This window comes from Trachypithecus francoisi, unplaced genomic scaffold, assembly GCF_009764315.1.
Source record: "Trachypithecus francoisi isolate TF-2019V2 unplaced genomic scaffold, Tfra_2.0 Lachesis_group6, whole genome shotgun sequence".
NCBI classification, from domain to species: domain Eukaryota; kingdom Metazoa; phylum Chordata; class Mammalia; order Primates; family Cercopithecidae; genus Trachypithecus; species Trachypithecus francoisi.
In genome coordinates this window covers 119859945-119878267 of record NW_022681471.1, presented here as the reverse complement: position 1 = coordinate 119878267, position 18323 = coordinate 119859945, and the positions used below count along the sequence as shown (strand labels likewise).

Here is an 18323-nt window from a genome sequence, read left to right as displayed (position 1 = left end):
TTTGGCTTTGGTTTGCCGTTGCTTTGGGTGTTTAGACATGAAGTCCTTGCCCATGCCTATGTCTTGAATGGTATAACCTAGGTTTTCTTCTAGGGTTTTTATGGTTTTAGGTCTAACATCTGAGAAATGTAAGAAAAAGACTAGGTGGGAACTAAAAAGTGATTGAGGGGTCAAGGAAAGTGTGAAAGAAGAATATAAGAGACCTGTGTGGTTTCCAGGCTGAGTAAAAGAATCTGTAGAAAGGGAGAAGTCAAGAATATAATAGAGAGAGTGTGGAAAGGGTGAATATACTGGAAGTGGGCAGGATCAAGCATGTGCACCCAAAAACTACTAAACCACCAGCAATTCCTTGTCCTTGGCCATACCTGCAAATCTCCTGGTTCATTTGACCAGTGTGTCCACAGAAGTCTTCATGGGCCATGCTGCCCCCTTCCAGGAGGTAGGATACCTTTGAAAAACAAACAGGAAAAAAAGTAGACCCTTTGCCTATTTTTAAATTGGGTTATTATTTAATTATTCCCACTGACTTGTATGAGTTCCTTGTATATTTTGGAACTTAATCCCTATTGGATATATGGTTGCAAACATTTTCTCCCATTCTGTGAGTTGCCTTTCATTTAAAAAAAAAATAGGCAAATGACTTGAATAGACACTTTTCCAAGGAAGACATACAAATGGCCAACAGGTATATGAAAAGGCAGTCAACATCATCAGAAAAATGCAAATGAAAGCTACAATGAGACGTTATCTCACATCTGTTAGGACAGCTGTTAACAAAAAGTCAAAAGAAAACAAGTGTTGGTGAGGGTGTGGAGAAAAGGGAATCCTTATACATTGCTGGTGGGATGGTAAATTAGTATAGACATTATAGAAAAGAATATGGAGGTTCTTCAAAAGATGAAAAATAGAATTCCTAGCAACACAGCAATCTCATCCTGGGTATATATCCAAACAAAATAAAATCACTATCTCAAAGAGTTATTTTATACTCCCATGTTCATTGCAGCATTATTCGTAATAGCCAAGATATGGAAATAACTAGAGTATCTGTTGACCAATAAATAGATAATGTGATTATATACACAATGGAATGCTATTAAGCCTTAAAAAAGAAGGAAATGTTGCAATTTTCAGCAGCACGGATGAACCTGGAGGATATTATGCTAAGTGAAATAAGCTAGACACAGAGGGACAAATACCGCATGATCTCACATAAACAGAGTAGAAGGATAGCTACCAGGGGTCAGGACGTAGGAACATGGGAAGATGTTGATTAAAGGGTACAAACTTGCGGTGACAAGATGAATATGTTCTGAAGACCTAAATCACAGCATAGTGACTAGAATTAATAGTAAGTATTGTACACTTAAATTTCCTAAGAGAGTATACTTCTGTGCTCTCACCATAAAAATAGGTAACCATGTGAGGTAATGGATACCTTAGCTTGATTGTGGTAATCATTCCACACTGTATACATATCATCACATTGTACACCTTGAATATAAACAATTTTTATTTGTCAACCATACCTCAATAAAGCTCGAAAAAAAGGAAAAAGAAAAAGTAGGTATTGGGTAGCTGTGAAGATGTGTTTGCTTTTTCCACAGAAAATTTGTTGAGAAAAGTGTCAGGAGCAACTAAGTGGAGTAAACTGAGAGAAAGAATCTCTGTGACCGGGCCACATTAGCCATAAAATGTCTTTGAGAGAATTTCACCTAGGTGCCCCTTCCTCCTGGCAGATGCATCCCTGAGCCTGCCAGAGCTCACAGCTGAGTGAAAAGAGCCGCCACTCACCTCTTCAGCCCAGCAGATGATGGCCCTGGCATGGTGGGCCCTGGAGATCAGGGTGAAAGAGAGACAGCTCCTGTTGAACCAGCAGGGTCCCTGTTACCAAGGCTTGTTCACACAGGTGTGTGGGATGACATACGTGAGGTCTCCACACCTTCGCCAAAAAGCTGCCTCAGGAAATCCAAAGGAAACGTATTTCTGACACCAAGCACACAAACTCGCTAGGTGCTCAATAAATGTTTCTAAAATACGTTAAATGAATTCATAAATTAAAGTCAACTTTTCCAGGGACATGTCTATACTAAATCTAAAAGTGAAAAGAAATTCTATGCTGCCCAATAGAGTAGCCACTAGCAACACGTAGCTATTTAAATTTAATTAATTAAAATTAAATAAATTGGCTGGGTGTGGTGGTTCACGCCTGTAATTCCAGCACTTTGGGAGGCCAAGATGGGCTGATCGCCTGAGGTCAGGAGTTCAAGACCAGCCTGGATAACACGGTGAAACCCCATCTCTACTAAAACTACAAAAAAATTAGACGGGTGTGGTGGCAGGCGCCTGTAATCCCAGCTACTGGGGAGGCTGAGGCAGGAGAATCACTTCAACTCGGGAGGCAGAGGTTGCAGTGAGCCAAGACTGCACCATTGCACTCCAGCCTGAGCAACAAGAGTGAGACTTCATCTCAAAACAAAACAAAACAAAAACAAAAACAAAAAAAAATTAATTTAATTTAAAATTCAGCACCTCAGGTGCACCTGCCACATTTTGGGTGCTCAAAAGCCCCATCCGGCTAATGGCTATCATATTGGATAGTGCAGATTATAGAACATTTCCATCTTTACAGAGAATTCCATTTGATAGCACAGATTAGATAGAATGAATTTGAAAAGCAGTAGTCAACTATGGTAGGCATTTTGTGTACATAGAAAAACCTTCCCAGGACTTTCTGCAATCACAGTACCTTTTGGTAGAACAAGAATCGCATCAACTCTAAAAAGCAGAAGAAAATTAAACCCTTCTTATTTCATTATTCTACTAAAGGGAAAAATCAAGCAACTCTAAACTTCTCATTTTAAGGCTATTGTGATACTCTAGCAAATAAAGATTAAAAGATACCAAATAATTCGCAAGAACTTAAAATTATCTCGGGAACATGGTAACATTGTTATCTGAAATATATAATTTAGCACTTAAAGCGTAAAATGTTGTGTGTCAGGACATGGGCTGTTTTAGTATAATCTATTTGGATTCAACATCCATTTTGTATGCATTTGGGAAATTTATCTGCAACTCCTTCAAGAAATACCAATCAGCCTAAACAGTTCTGAAAGGCATGTGCAAAACCATGTTTATCTGCAAAACACGTGTGGCTCCCCAACTTAAGCTTAAGGGCGACAAGTTCTAACATTTACATTATCATTACTGGATGAATTTTTGTATATTAGCTATCTCAATGTTTTCTTTAAAACTTAATGTGTTTATCCTTCTTAATCTTGGACACTTTACTTCAAAATTTTATTAACTATTATTAAATGAGTGAACCAGAAAATGTAACCTCTGACTAAAATCCCAACATATTTGTAATTATGTAGCCAGACCTAATTTTCACTCAAATATATTCAACCAAATAAACCAATTTAAATCAGTACTTAAAAAGAATAAGCAATGCTTTTTACCAACAAATCCCTAAATCCAAAATAAACAACAGAGTGGAAATATTATAAGATTTAAAGAAGAAAGAAAAACAAAAAATGCCCAGGAGGCAAGAGAAGAGAAAATATTTATGAGGTTCTCAGCATATACATCAGATATTGCTGTTTTACACAAACAAAATTGTTATTTCCTCCTCTATACAAGCACTCATCAAATATGTCAAAGCCAGATTGTTTTTGTAGTCTATGTTTTTGCTTTATCCTAAGGCATAAAAAGTAGACCTAACTAGTCTTTTTTTATATGAAAATTCAAAAGGTTGTTTTAAAAAATCCTAAACAGCAATGGTTATTATTCTGCCTACACATTTGTATATTTGACATAATCATAACATATCCATTCAAATATATAAAAGCTATGATACAATAACTTTAAAATAATATATTGAGAAGGTAAGTGCACCAACAACATTCATTGAACAAATGCTCACTGAAGTCCTATAATGTTGTAGGTACTGTGTTGGGAGATAAAAAAGTGGAGAAGACAGATACAGTAATTGTCTTCATGAAAGCTTATATTCTCATGAGGAAGATATACAGTAAGTAGGACTGGTAGATTTGAAAGTAGAAATTGAGTTTGTAGAGCCAAGCCCCCTCCTCTCTTCCTCCTCTTAACAGTGAGCCCACCCACAGAAAGCAAGTGCCCTCTTTCTCTCTTGGTCTCCGTGAGAGTGACTAGCACCTGTGGTGGTAGCCAACAGGGGTCTAGGACAGCTGGTGAGATCTGAGTAAGTCTGCCTTATTTCCAGGTGCAGTATTCAGAAGCCTACCTGCCCGCAGATATAAGTTACCTTCTCCAATATCAGCTTTATCCGAAATAAAGGTATTTTTGTCTGCCATCTTTCTTACTCCTTTATCTTCTCAACTGGTTGAGAATTCAGGCTGGGAGAACAAGTTAGTATTTATTATGCCTCCTAATACCTCAACTAAAAGCAATAAAAGCCTTGCTACTGTCATGTTGTTGACGTTTTATATTGCAGATTTATAGTAAACTCACCTCTTCCTGAGCTAACTTTACTGGATGCCAGTTCTTGAATCAAAATATTTATAGAGCACGTAATACAGTGCAAATCAGGGCTGGCTGACACCAGGACTCTCCACGTTTCATCCTGCAGAACAATATCATTGAGGTATACTGTGAACAGAATAGCCTAGGCAGGGCCTTTACCCCAGCAGGCCATAGGCAGATGGCTACAAAAATAAGAGGTTCTAGGTTTGAAGTCTAAAACCCCCATCTGGGAGCTTGCTATAGTAATGGCAACAATGCGACATTGGCACAGGGATAGAAGAGACCCATTTGTATGCGAAATTATTATATGAGAGTAGCAATTTTAAATCAGTGAGGAAAGGATGTATTTCCCAGTGAATGATGTTGGAACAAATGACCATATGAAAAAAGACAGTAATCCCCCACTACATACAAAAACATGTTTCAAATAGATGAAGGATTTAAATGCAAATAGTACACTTCTGAGATTTAAATCTAAGGAGACAAAAAAATACAAGATTTTCTGCACAATTCTATTCTCTGTAATATTACTGTAATAGCAAAAGACAGGGACATTCTGGATGATAGGTTAATAGTAACACAACTAAATTACAGTGTAGCCATATAAGAGAATACTATGCAATTGATTTTTTTTTTTTTTTTTTTTTTTTTTTTGAGACGGAGTCTCGCTCTGCCACCCAGGCTGGAGTGCGGTGGCCAGATCTCAGCTCACTGCAAGCTCCGTCTCCCGGGTTTACGCCATTCTCCTGCCTCAGCCTCCCGAGTAGCTGGGACTACAGGGGCCCGCCACCTCGCCCGGCTAGATTTTTGTATTTTTTTTTTAGTAGAGACGGGGTTTCACCGTGTTAGCCAGGATGGTCTCGATCTCCTGACTTCGTGATCCGCCCGTCTCGGCCTCCCAAAGTGCTGGGATTACAGGCTTGAGCCACCGCGCCCGGCCCTATGCAATTGTTAAAAAGTGATATAGATCTTTATTTATTGACACGGAAAAAAAAGAAATATTATTTAATTGAAAAAGCAGGTTACAGAACAGCAATTCTATTTAAAGGGGACAAATAAAACAATGTATTTAAATGGACTCATTTAAATAAAATGATCCAGTCGTGTTAGTATGGATGGAGGTGCCTGGATGAACATACATCACAGTGTGAACAGTGGTCATCTCCAGAGAGTAGAATTTCAGATGTTTCTTTCCATTTTTCTGATAGTTTGAATTTTCTGTAATAATGAATTGGCTTTTATACAATGAAAGCAACATTTTATTTTGGAAAAAACAAAGATGCTGCCACTAATCACTGGAAGTGGTATAGTTTATTTTACATAGATGCTGATGAGTATCTTGTTCCCTGCTTAGGTGAACTGGGGCTGGATAGAAAGGCAGTGAGACACAAGAGGAAACACGAAGAATCGGAAGAGTAACTCCATATTACATGTAGGACAATGCAGCTCCGACCTGAACATGTGCTACTGTGTGGGAAAGACCTGCATTTTTTACAGAGAGCGTTTATGTCAGAATAGGAACAAACTATTTAGGATCTAATACAAAGCTTAAAAATTTAAGGAGACAAACAAAAGCTTCCAGATTTCAAACCATCAGCCAAACTATCAGGGGTGGTGTCTAGAATTGCTTTGCTTTTCCTGCTGCACATGCATTTTTAATTAAAATAATTGCATGAGAAAGGCACTCTCCATTCTGTTTGGGCTGAAGCTCCCTTTTGGGCTCTCAAAGGAGTCCCTTTCAAATCATATTCTTTTCCATCCCCAAATATTTTTCAATTATCCAAGCCTAAGGGCTTTCAGGTTGCTAACCATCTAAAAATATGTCAAGCAACTTTAAAAAGTAAATTGTGGTGTGTTTGATTCATTTAAGGATGAAAATCTAAGTGGACATCAAGATTTTTTTTTCCAAATTTGATTTTAGGAAGCAATTTCAACACTTTTTTAAAAAGATTCAGGAAACAGTTATCCCCCCTTTCCTCTACTTTTGCAGTGTGGATGTTCCTTTCCCTGGTTATACAATTAAACCTCGTTGCTCCTATCCTAAATATCATAAAATCTGAATTAGAGAAGTCTGGTCAATGAAGTTTTATTGAATACAAAATGCCTACCTTTTACTACTTAAAGCAAAAAACACACTTTCAGTCTTTGGGGAAAAAAATCAGAAACCAAGGAAACCACTGACCTTTTACTTATTATAACCTTTTATTTGTTTTTTTGCTAAGTAGTGTAAATGCTAGACTGAGACTTTACATATAAATTAATGTCTGCAGAGGATTTTCTAAAAAACTGAAGCAGTACTTCTGAGAGTTGACACAATCCAGATGATTTTTTAGGGTATTACATAATCACAAACACCTGGAGAATTGCCGTGGGTGGCTGACGAATTGTGAGTGTTATGTTTAAACTCAAGAGTTGCATGTGTGTAATTAAGTAAGAAAGTTGTAATCTGAAACAGGTGTTTTCTTAAAGCACTTGATGTGCTTCTTGGTCCCGCTTCCTCTTTTCCCCTTCTAATTCTTTCCGTGGGTCTTTACTAAATATTTTTTGCTTCCTTGTCAGTTCTTATTTCCTTGTGTGTTTGTGTTTGGGGGCAGAAGGACAAAACACCCAATAGTGATGAAAGAAAAGTGTCACTTGCCATGTGAAGTTTAGGAAAGGTGCACCTCAAGGAGCTATACATTAATTCTGAAGAATTACAAAGCAAGAGAGAATATAGTTTGTTCTTTCTGGCTGGTATTTAGAAGGCAGAGTCTGAGTACCTCATCCAGTGTTTGGGAATAAGATGCAAGACCTCTTCGTTAAATGTTTATATGATAGGGAAAACTATGTTTTCCTTTCATTTCCATTTGCTTTAAAATAGTGGCTTTTTTTTTTTTTTTTTTTTGTCTACTAGTGGCTTGGTAGGAAAAAGAGAAAAACAAAACAAAACACGAGTTGAGGTCATGGCTGATGAGAGATGCCAGCAAGGAACATATTGCATAATAGAAGCTGCTAACTGGTCTTCAAGGATATTTGAATCCATACAATTAAGGACTCAAGTTATTTTATAAAAATGTTTTCATGACTTGAGTAGAAACCTGGAAAATCACCCCACTAATTGATTCACCCAATCCCAACCCCGCATACGCACCTTCACAAGTTCCAAAAGGTGGTTTTAACAAAAAGGAAAAGATAACCAACACAGTTCAAGTATTCAGCCAATGGACAAACCCAAGTATTTTAAAGCTCTACCAGGTCCTGCCTTACATGTCCCTGCCACTACCCTGCGGAAGCACCAGTGCTCCAGAGACTCCCGCCACTCTGCCCCCTGCAGGTGTGGCACTGTCCCCAAAAACTACTCGGGCTTTGTGGCTCTGGTGCAAACCTCGGGTTTGCCATTTACCCGGTTGGTATGCAGGGTGAACTCCCTTCACTTCTTGGAGGCTCAGTCTCCTCATGTACAGAATAGACCTGGGAGGTGAGGTCTCCGAGTGTGATAAGTAGTAAGTGAGTAATGTGTGCAAAGCACCTGGCCCATAACAGGTGATGAGTAAGTTCTAGAGTTGGCACAGCCACCCAGCTCCGTGGGGCAGAGATCCCATTCGTGGATCCTCATTCAGGCTTCTTGGAATAGTTCCCCCACCCCCTCCAATAGTCTCACAGTTCACCTCCTCGCTTCACTCAAGCCTCTGTTCAAATGTTACTGCCTAAGAAAGGCCATCTCCAACCAGCCCATCTGGTCTAATTTATCAACCAATTCTTTATCCTCCTACCATGGTTTGTTTCTTCTTCCTAGCTTTTTCACTATGGGACACTAGATTATGTAATTATTTGTTATTCATGTATTGTCCATCTTCATTAAGAGAATGTAAGCCCCATGAAGGCAGGGACTTTTTAAACTTACTTCTTTAACTTAGCTACAATGGTGCCTAGCATACAGCTGGCACTGAAGATTTGTTCAATTAAGGAATGAATTGATCAATCAATAGATGGATGGATGGATGAATAGCATCTTATATTTGCATAGCATTTCAGCATTTACAAAGCATCTGATCCTGGAAATATGCGATCACCTATACATTATTGATGAAAACATCGTGGCTTAATGAGATTAAGGTTACAGTTAGTAATAGCAGAACAAGGATCTAAACCAACATTTTCTGTCCCTGAGAATAAAACTACTTTCACTCCCCCACCCCCATGCTGCCTCACAAATGCTGACGGCATATTGCCAGTAATGTACGTGCTGGGAGCACAGGGCTTGTTTCAGAGGAGAAATGCCATGACAATTGCAATAGGAGCCAGAACTGCGAGGATTTCACACAGGTAACAAGAGGACTTTGCCAACTTCAACGGCTTCAGGCAAACTGACTATTTCAGGCAAAGAAAGGGTTCTACTGCTAATATACACAAAGCTGAAAATAGGCCTCATGATTTCTGAGTGAAAGGAGGAGGTTTATAGACGATCCCAAAGCTACAGGATCCTGAGACGAGGCGATCATGAAATCCTTCTTTGGTGTGGATATCAAAGAGTTCTACCTAACATCTAACTACAAAGAGAAGAACAACTGACTTACTTGTCTCTATTTTTTTTTATGTTGTTCCCATTCTCAAGTCTCCCAAACCTATTTTTTTCTTTCACTCTGATTAACATTTCTGACACAGACATCAGGGTTCTATGATAATCATATTCCCAAACCTAACTACTCAAGAGAGCTGAATTACAAACTCCCTGCGAAACTTCCAGCTGCTTCTAGAACCCCAGGACCAGGAATGTCCCTTTTCATTCAAACCCAGACCAGGAATAAATGTTTTGGGATATCTCTTCAGACAAGCTACGCCTGGGTCTCCATGTAATCAGCAGCCCAACTTCTTAACTGGCACCACCTACATCTGGCAAAACTGTGCTCAAGATGTTCATTTCCGTTGTTTTAATTCCCACGTTATACTGAAGGGGCCTGAAGGGAATGGTTTGCTAACTTCTATGATCACGCAAATTTCCACATACAAAAGTGTTCTCTGTACCTAAGGGAGAAAACGGGTAGTCAGAACTACTGTTGCTTAAGAGAGCCCTCTGCTGACACAAATGACACGTGCTCATTCTTTTCCTAAAATCAAACCTCACCAAACCAGATCTATGTCTTGCCAATAGATCCACTGATTACTAAATATGTCTTGCAGCACATGCATGTTGTCTCTGCTTAAAGACTGTGTGTCACTGTGGCAGGTTGCCACCTAGTCATTAAGGGATCAGCTACGTTGTGGCGTAGAGGGAAGTTCTGCTCAGTCTCCAGTTAAAAGTTACTAAGGCAGACACCTAAGAATGAGGTGCCTGAATATACTTGTTTGCACATACTTTGGGCAGATTTGGGACTCACAGGGGTCTTACAGAGGAATAGGTTTGAGAGACTCATGTCAATTTTCCTTTTAATATTTTGTTAAAAATTAATTATAATATTTAATTAAGCAGCTGACACATTTTTATGGGTACATTATTATTATGATTCCCTGATTCAATTCACTGTAGATATAATTTCTCAAACTTTTAGTGAGTGTGATCATTATACTTGATGTTATCGGGCCCCAGGCAGGCCCCAGGATTTTGGACATCAAGAAGCAATAAAACATTTTATAATAAAGGGGTCTGAGAGAGGGATGCCAATCTTTTGCCTTCCTTAGTCTTTTAAAAATAAAAGTTAAATTTTGGAATAATTTTTAAGTTTACATAGCAATTGTAAAGATAGTATGGAGAGTCCACCCAACTTCTCCTGCTATTAACATATTGCATAACCTCAGAACATTTGCCAAGACTAAGAAACCAACATTGATACATTGCCATTAACTAAAGTATATCACTTATGTGGCTTTCACCAGTTTTTCGATGAATATCCATTTTCGGTCCAGGATCCATGTCATCATGTCTCCTTGGTTTCTTCCATCTGTGACAGTTTCTCACTCTTTCCTTGTTTTTCATGAGCTTGATAATTGTGAAGAGTACTGGTGAAGTATTTTATACAGTGCTCCTCAATGGTGGGTGGTGGTGCCAACTTTTAAATTCAGATTGTGAAAGGTAAAAAGTATCTACTATGGTCATCATTTTATAAAAGAAAGGCCATTCTAACGACCAAAACAAGGAAGAATAGCAATATCTGAATAAAGAACAATCTTTTAAATAAAATAAATTTATCTCTAGGAAAAGCCCACTACTTTGCTAATCATTCCTCCCTCCCCTTTTTTTTTCTTTCTTTCGTTCTGGCCCACCCAAGATAAAATGTCATTACAAACTCAGAAACAGGAAGTCAGGAATTACCTAGAAGGAACACAGTGGTCATTGCTTCCATACCTTCAGGGAGCTACCACTGTAGCAGAAGATAAACCACTAAAATATGCAGACAAGAGAAATGAAAGCTAAAGAGAAGTACAAGCGAATCTAGAGGAAAGATTGATTGTGACAAAGAATCCAGAGGAATGGGGGAGTAATTTGTGGAGGAGGAATCCTCCCAGGTGACTCTTAAAAAGATGAAATTTGGGGGAAAAAAAGTGGGGTGAGAAGAAAATGTATATGGAAAGAGGGAAAAATTAGGTTGTAGTAAGTTATAAGCAACTAAAACATGAATTTATTATCATGTTACCACTACATCATGAACAGTGTTGCAGCTATAAGAGGCAAGGTAAATGATTGTCCTTAAATAGCCAGGTACAATCAACCTAATCCATTTTCTCATTGTACTAGAAGTTCAGAGGACAAGTGAGAACACTATTTTGCACTTACAGGTAGGAAAATTCAGATCCCTGGACCATGAAACCATAGGTCCCACAATAAGTGAGTGGCAGAAGGAGTATGGGGCATTTATTCACAGTTTTATGATCTATGTCACCTGTACAATCTCATTTGTAATGGTATGAAAAATCTTTTAATCATCTGAATGTGCCAAAGTATTCAGAAAATATCAGATATATAGAAAGGGAACTTTGTTCCAGAAAGAGTGGTAGCAAAATAGAGTGGACAAACGTGGGCCTGGAATCATATAGGCCCACCAAATCTTGCTCTGTATGGCCTGTGTGAATTTCGCAAGTCACCACCTCCCTGAACCTTAGTTTCCTCATCTGTAAAATGAGGGGATAACAATTCTTACTTTTCAAAGTTGTTGTGAGGCTTACAGGTAATGTATCGACATATGAAGCTTCTCATAAATCAGCAGTTAATACTATTGTATGGCAAATTTCCTTCAAGTTTAATCCCATGTAGTCAGGCCTGTGATTCTAAGAGTCTATTGATTGGATGACTCTGAAGTAGCTTTGTTAATAATGTGGACGATTTGCATGAAGCTTTTTATCATATGATGATCTATGTAAATTTATTTTGGACTTATTTCTCGTTTCACTTGAAAAGCTTTATTTTATATTTGATGACATAAAATAATGTTTTAACGATTGGCTTATAGTCTTTATTACATTTCCCCCCCTCAATTTTTCTTTTTTCTTTCTTTCTTTTTTTTTTTTTTTTTGAGACAGAGTTTAGCTCTTGTTGCCCAGGTTGGAGTACAAAGGCGTGATCTCAGCTCACTGCAACCTCCACCTCCTGGGTTTGAGCAAGTCTCCTGGGATTACAGGCGCTCACCACCATGCCCAGCTAACTTCTTGTATTTTTTAGTACAGACGGGGTTTCACCATGTTGGCCAGGCTGGTTTGAACTCCTGACCTCAGGTGAGCCACTCGCCTCGGCCTCCAAAAGTGCTGGGATTACAGGCGTGAGCCACCTTGCCCGGTACCCCCAGCCCCCACCCCCACAACACTCAATTTTTCTACTTAAAAACTCTTGGAATGTAGCCTTTAAGACAAGAATGGTTTTTGTTTGTAATTGCAATGTGGTGTGGGTGGGGTGTATAGGGAAATTTGTTGGGAATTTACTTGGACTACTTTCAAAGAATATTTCAGTTAAATTTCTACTCTCCCTCATGTGACTTACGTTGTTAACACAGACCAGGCTTTAGTTCTTTGCTGTGGGAACTGTCCTGTGCACTGCAGGAGGTTTGGCAGCATCCCTGGCCTCTACCCACTAGATGGCAGTAGCACTCCCCTGTTGTGACACTCAGCAATGACTACAGAAATTGCCAAATGAGTCGCTTCTCAGGCTTTTGGCTAAGATCAAGTGTAGAAATTGCCATGTGACCCAGATGGACAAATCACCTGCAGTTGAGAACCACTGACATAGACAGCACTCCACAAAAAGCAGAACTTTTAGGCTAAAGATGGTTTTATTTTAACATAATTGTGTTAAGTTGACAGTTTCAGGATGTGAAATATTGTTCATTCATCCATAGCTAGAGATCAAGCTTGGGCTTTAAAGTCCTTCTCCAATAATGGCCCAACCTAAAATTTTAGACCCTATAATACTCCTCCACCTCCCATCCTTCCACATCCCATTTGTAAGCCCAATTAGACGACTCACTGTTTCTACTATATCCCCATATCGCACCTTTCACCTCTACCTCCACTATCCAGAGAGTCAAATCTTACTTATTGGTTAAGGCCTTACTAAATGGCCGAATTTTCCCTGAAGCCCTCCCAGATCCTTCTGTTAGAAGGGATAGCTTCTGCCTCAAAACATGAAGCTTCTTCAACTATACCCATCTTGTTCCTCCTTAATTATTTTCTAACTTTCATGCAAATTGAAAGTCCTCTGCCTCCACTTCTAAACTCATGAGTGCACTCACTATTTTAATTTCCTTTCAGCTAGGGAATGTGTTGTGGAGGAGAAAGTTATGTTTTTGATTTAAGGCACTCTTAAATCTCATGGGCCCCTCTAATGGTGCACAAATGTTTTCTAGAGAAAGTCCTCATCCCCACTACACATTGGCGTGTATTATTAGCTTATCTGGTTGACAGGAATAGAACACAAGTAAGGTTCACTTGATCTGGAGAGGGAGGCCTCAGCAAGAGTTCCTGGAGAACAAGTGATCATCAGGACCTTCACTAACCATGAGGGCACAGTTGATCTTTAAATATCTGAATGGCTGGTGTGTGAAGAGGGAATTTTGAAAACATGAATGTCTTAAATAACAAATACAACTAAACATTCTAAAGGTACAAAGAGAAAAAAAGGGTTCCGTGAAAACCAATAATCTTGTCCACAACTTTCCCTTGTCACCCACTAACCTTCCCTAGAGGTCACAATATGAGTTTCTTGAGGGTCCTTTCAGAGATAATCCAGGCAAGTCCATGAATAAAGGTGTAAATGGAAACAACTCAAGTGTCCACCAGTGGATGATTGGATAACAAAATGTGGTCTATCCATACAATAGAATATCTACACAATACAATAGAATATTAGTCAGGCATAAAAATATATATATATGCTACAAACTGAATGAACCTTGAAAACATTATGCTAAGTGAAAGAGACCAAACACAAAAGGCCACATACCATATGATTCATTTTATATGAAATAGAATAGACAAATAAATAGAGACAGAAAGTGTGGTTCCTAGGAGCTGGAGGAAGGAAGAATGAGAAAAGACTGATAATGAGTTCAGGTTTACTTTCTGGGCTGATGAAAGTGTTCTGGAATCAGCAGTGATGGTTGTACAATCCTATAAATATGATATAAACCACTACTTTTAAAAAAGCTTTGTAAATGCTTATTTGCACCTGTTATGATGTGTTCATTTTCTCTCTAAACACCATCTTCTTTGGGTACTCTAACATGTATTTTGTAATTTTATTTGATTTGCATCAGGGTAGTCTGTAGAAATAATCATTTATTATAATAATCCATCTTCCCCACAATAAACTTGGTAATAAGTCATTTAAAAAAGAAAAAAGGCATAGTTTTTGCTTTTTATATAAATGCTACACTATGCCACAAGAATTCTGCACCTTGCCTCTGTCACTTTCCAAATATCATCAAGATTGCTCTATATTAGGACTATCAAGCTATGTCATTCTCCTTAATGACTGTATGGTAAGCCATGCTATTGGACACATGTATTTAAACTACTGGTTCTCAGCCAGGGGTGATTTTGCCCTCTCTCACCCCCCAGAGGACAGTTGACAATGTCTGGAGACTTTTTTATTGTCACAACTGGGTGTAGGCAGATGCAATTGGCACTGAGTGGGTAGAGGTCAAGGACGCTGCTAAACATCCTGCAATGCATGGAACAGCCCCCCAGAGCAAAGAATTATGCACCCAAAAAGTCACTAGTTGTGCAGGTTAAAAAAAAAAATCTAAACAGTTTATGATTGATGAATATTTAAATTGGCTACAATATTTGTCTTTATAGATAATGCTGCATAACATTCCATCTTTCAAATATATAATAATTTTCTTATAGATAATTTCTAGATATGTAATTATTCCTCTACTATTTTGAATAATTCATTTTTTATTTTTTATTTATTTATTTTTGAGATAGAGTCTTGCTTGTTGCCCAGGGTAGAGTGCAATGGTGCAATCTCAGCTCACTGCAACCTCCACCTCCCGGGTTCAAACAATTCTCCTGCCTGAGCCTCCCAAGTAACTGGGATTACAGGCGCCTGCCACCACGCCCAGCTAATTTTTGTATTTTTAGTAGAGACGGGGTTTCACTATGTTGGCCAGGCTGGTCTCGAACTCCTGACCTCATGATCCGCCCACCTCGGCCTCCCAAAGTGCTGGGATTACAGGCGTAAGCCACCGTGCCCAGCCTCTCTTTTTTATTTTTTTAAAAACTGTATTAGAATAAACATTTGTTAATAAGCCTTTCTTCTTACTTTGGATTTTTCCCAGAAATAGATTAATAGAAGTAGGATTACTGGGTTAAAAGAGAATAACTTTTTTCTAGGGAATTATATTGGGTTCTTACGGCCACTATGAGTACGATGCTTTCCCCTGTTAAAAGAAAACTTCGAACAAATTAAATTTAACAGAGTTTAATGGACCAAGAAAAATAAATGATTAGCAGATCTGGCAGCCCCCAGAATCACAGCAGATTCAGAGAGACTCCAGGGATGCCACGTGGTCAGAACAAATGTATAGACAACAAAAGGAAAGTGACGTACAGAAATCGGAAGTGAGGTACAGAAACAGCTGGATTGGTTTCAATAAGCGTTTGGCTTGTTTGAACACTCAGCAGTATATGAGTGGTTCAAGTATGGCTGCTGGGATCAGCCAAGACCCAGCTATTGTTACAGGCACATACTCTTAAGTTAGGTTTTTAATCTTGTCTATCTATTAACTTAGGTTACAGTGCCTCCACAAGGACTCAAATATAGAAATACAGAGTCCTTCTCAGGCCATATTTAGTTCGTTTTAACACCCCCCCCCCCCCATTACATCTGATTATTGCTTTTAAGCAGGAGAATTATTGATTTTTACATAGTTATTTTATATCCAGCCATTTACTAATAGGTTTTGGTTGACATTCTTAGTACAGTGGTGCCAAGGGGTGTCTTGAGAGTAGGGGTGGCTTTAGCTTCCTTCTTTTTTTTTTGAGACGGAGTCTCGCTCTGTCGCCCAGGCTGGAGTGCGGTGGCCGGATCTCGGCTCACTGCAAGCTCCGCCTCCCGGGTTCAGGCCATTCTCCTGCCTCAGACTCCCGAGTAGCTGGGACTACAGGCGCCCGCCACCTCGCCCAGCTAATTTTTTTGTATATTTAGTAGAGACGGGGTGGGGGGTCCTCACCGTGTTAGGTAGGATGGTCTCGATCTCCTGACCTCGTGATCCGCCCGCCTCAGTCTCCCAAAGTGCTGGGATTACAGGCGTGAGCCACCATGCCTGGCCAGCTTCCTTCTTATATCTGTTACCTTCGCTCTCAAATCATGCCAAATGAATATATATGCTAAGATTTGTGTGCTTCACTGTAATCACAACTTCAGGACAAATCCTGAGCCTTCCTCCCTCCTCCAACCATATCACCAACCAAAACCACATTAAGCCACTGTGAGTTTTATTATTATTTTATTACCTACAAATAATTTTTCTCCTCCTTTCCAACACTGTAACTCTTACTTATTAACAGCTTCAAAGTTTCCAGAATCATATTAAACTGTGATGGTACTGGTAGACAGTCTTGTCTTCTTTCTCATATTAATAGGAATATAATGAATGTCTCACTGTTAAATATAACAAAAGATGCTCCCTGAACAATAGAGAGTCTTTATGATATTGAAAAAGTATCCTTCCCCAGTTTTCCAAAATGGATGTTGAATTTTATCAAGTCTTTTTTTTCAGCCTTGATGGTAGAGTTTGCTTTTGAAAGTGGTGCACAGAAAGCTAGAAAAAAAACAGGCTACGTGGGAGGTGGGAGGTCTGAATCCGGTCATAAGTTTTAGGTGTGAATCACCAGGACCTTTCCCTTCCTCTCCTGGGTATTGTTCAGGCATTGCATGCAAACACTGTCAGCTACCAACCAGTAAATATGAGCGTGGCTTTTCTGATGGGCACACCCTTGGAAACAAGGTGGTTTTGTTCTCGTGAACAACATCAAAGAACTTGCTGAGGCTTGTAGTGAAAACAGTTGAAAAACACTTCTCAGCCTAATTGAGAACACAATAGACAAGGCCATCCTAAAATATCCCTGAAAAGCAGGCAGGATGGTTTTCTCCTGATAGTTCTTAAGTTTAATTAAACAGGAGTGACCAATCATCTCAGTTTGCTTAAGGAATGAGAGGTTCCTGGGGACAGGAGCCTTTCAGTGCTAAAACCTGAAAACTCCAGAGGCTATCATTTAAGGATGATTTTAAAAGGCACAAAGCATGTTTCTTCCTAGGGTAGGTGAGAGGTTCATCAACGGAGTCTGATCTATAAGTACCTCCTTTTTCGAGCTAAACTTTAGCAGAACTTTCCCATGTCTCTGATTGTTCTTTGTTTCTGATAACTAAAGTTGCCCTAAACAAATCACAATATCAGGCCTGACCAGAAACAGGGTACATGCAAAACTATTTCACCTTTTACCACTCAGGCCTTCTGAAAAACAATCCTCCCCAGAAAACAAACTCCTGGTAGGAAAAACTGAATGCATTTCTCCTTTTGTCTTGTGCCCACCGGCTGTGCCTCTTCCCTAGAGTATGCCTTCTCAATTTTCAGGCAGATTTTTAATAAAAAATATATAGCTATTCAAACCTAAGAGTTAAGTTTAAAAATGGATTAGCCATTAACCCAGTAAAATTGGGGTCTCTCTCTTACTTATAGAATCGTATTTCTGATTTGGAAGATCTAGGCCAGCATTTCTCAAATTTTAATGTGTATATCAATCATTTGATGATGTAGGAATGTAGATTCTGATTCAGAGCTCTGAATGGAGACTGAGGCTACAAATGATAACACTGCTGGTTCATGGGTCACACCTGAGATAATGAGATTTTATAGAATAATATTTTCCACATTTCTTCGATCATGTATCACTACCAGTTAAAATAAATGTGAGTGTGCGCTCAAAATATGGATATTAGTTACATTTTATGCTCATGTGTTAGTAAAATTTCTTTTTTATTAAAAAATAAATAAATGTGAGCTCCAGCACATCACTAACTATTCTGAGGACCTTGATCCTGACAGCACATCAAGTATGTGACCATTCAGTACACGCTTATGTTGCTCCAGTGCATGCTTATATTAGTAATTCTATCTTTGCATAACTAATTGTTACAAAGTTCTTCCTTCTATTTTGTATCTATGCTTTGTATTCGAAAGTTTACCTTTGGAGGCATACAAAACAAGCCCAATCCCTCTTAAACACTATTGCAATTCCTATCACTGAAAATGATCTGACTTCCTTAATATGTGAAGAGCTTCTATAAAATAATGAAAAGAATACCAGCAACCCGGCAGGAAAAAAAAAAAAAAGCCAAGAATATT

The 18323-nt window shown here is 38.8% G+C and overlaps 1 protein-coding gene across 1 annotated transcript in view; it reads right to left on the bottom strand.

Annotated features, from left to right (window-relative positions):
* The window catches only part of PIR (pirin), a 104185-nt gene that overhangs the window by 68645 nt on the left and 17217 nt on the right, over window positions 1-18323 (bottom strand). Inside the window, exon 4 of the mRNA XM_033201418.1 lies at window positions 292-448. Coding sequence (XP_033057309.1) covers window positions 292-448 — 157 coding nt within the window. The remainder of the gene's footprint in view (window positions 1-291; window positions 449-18323) is intronic.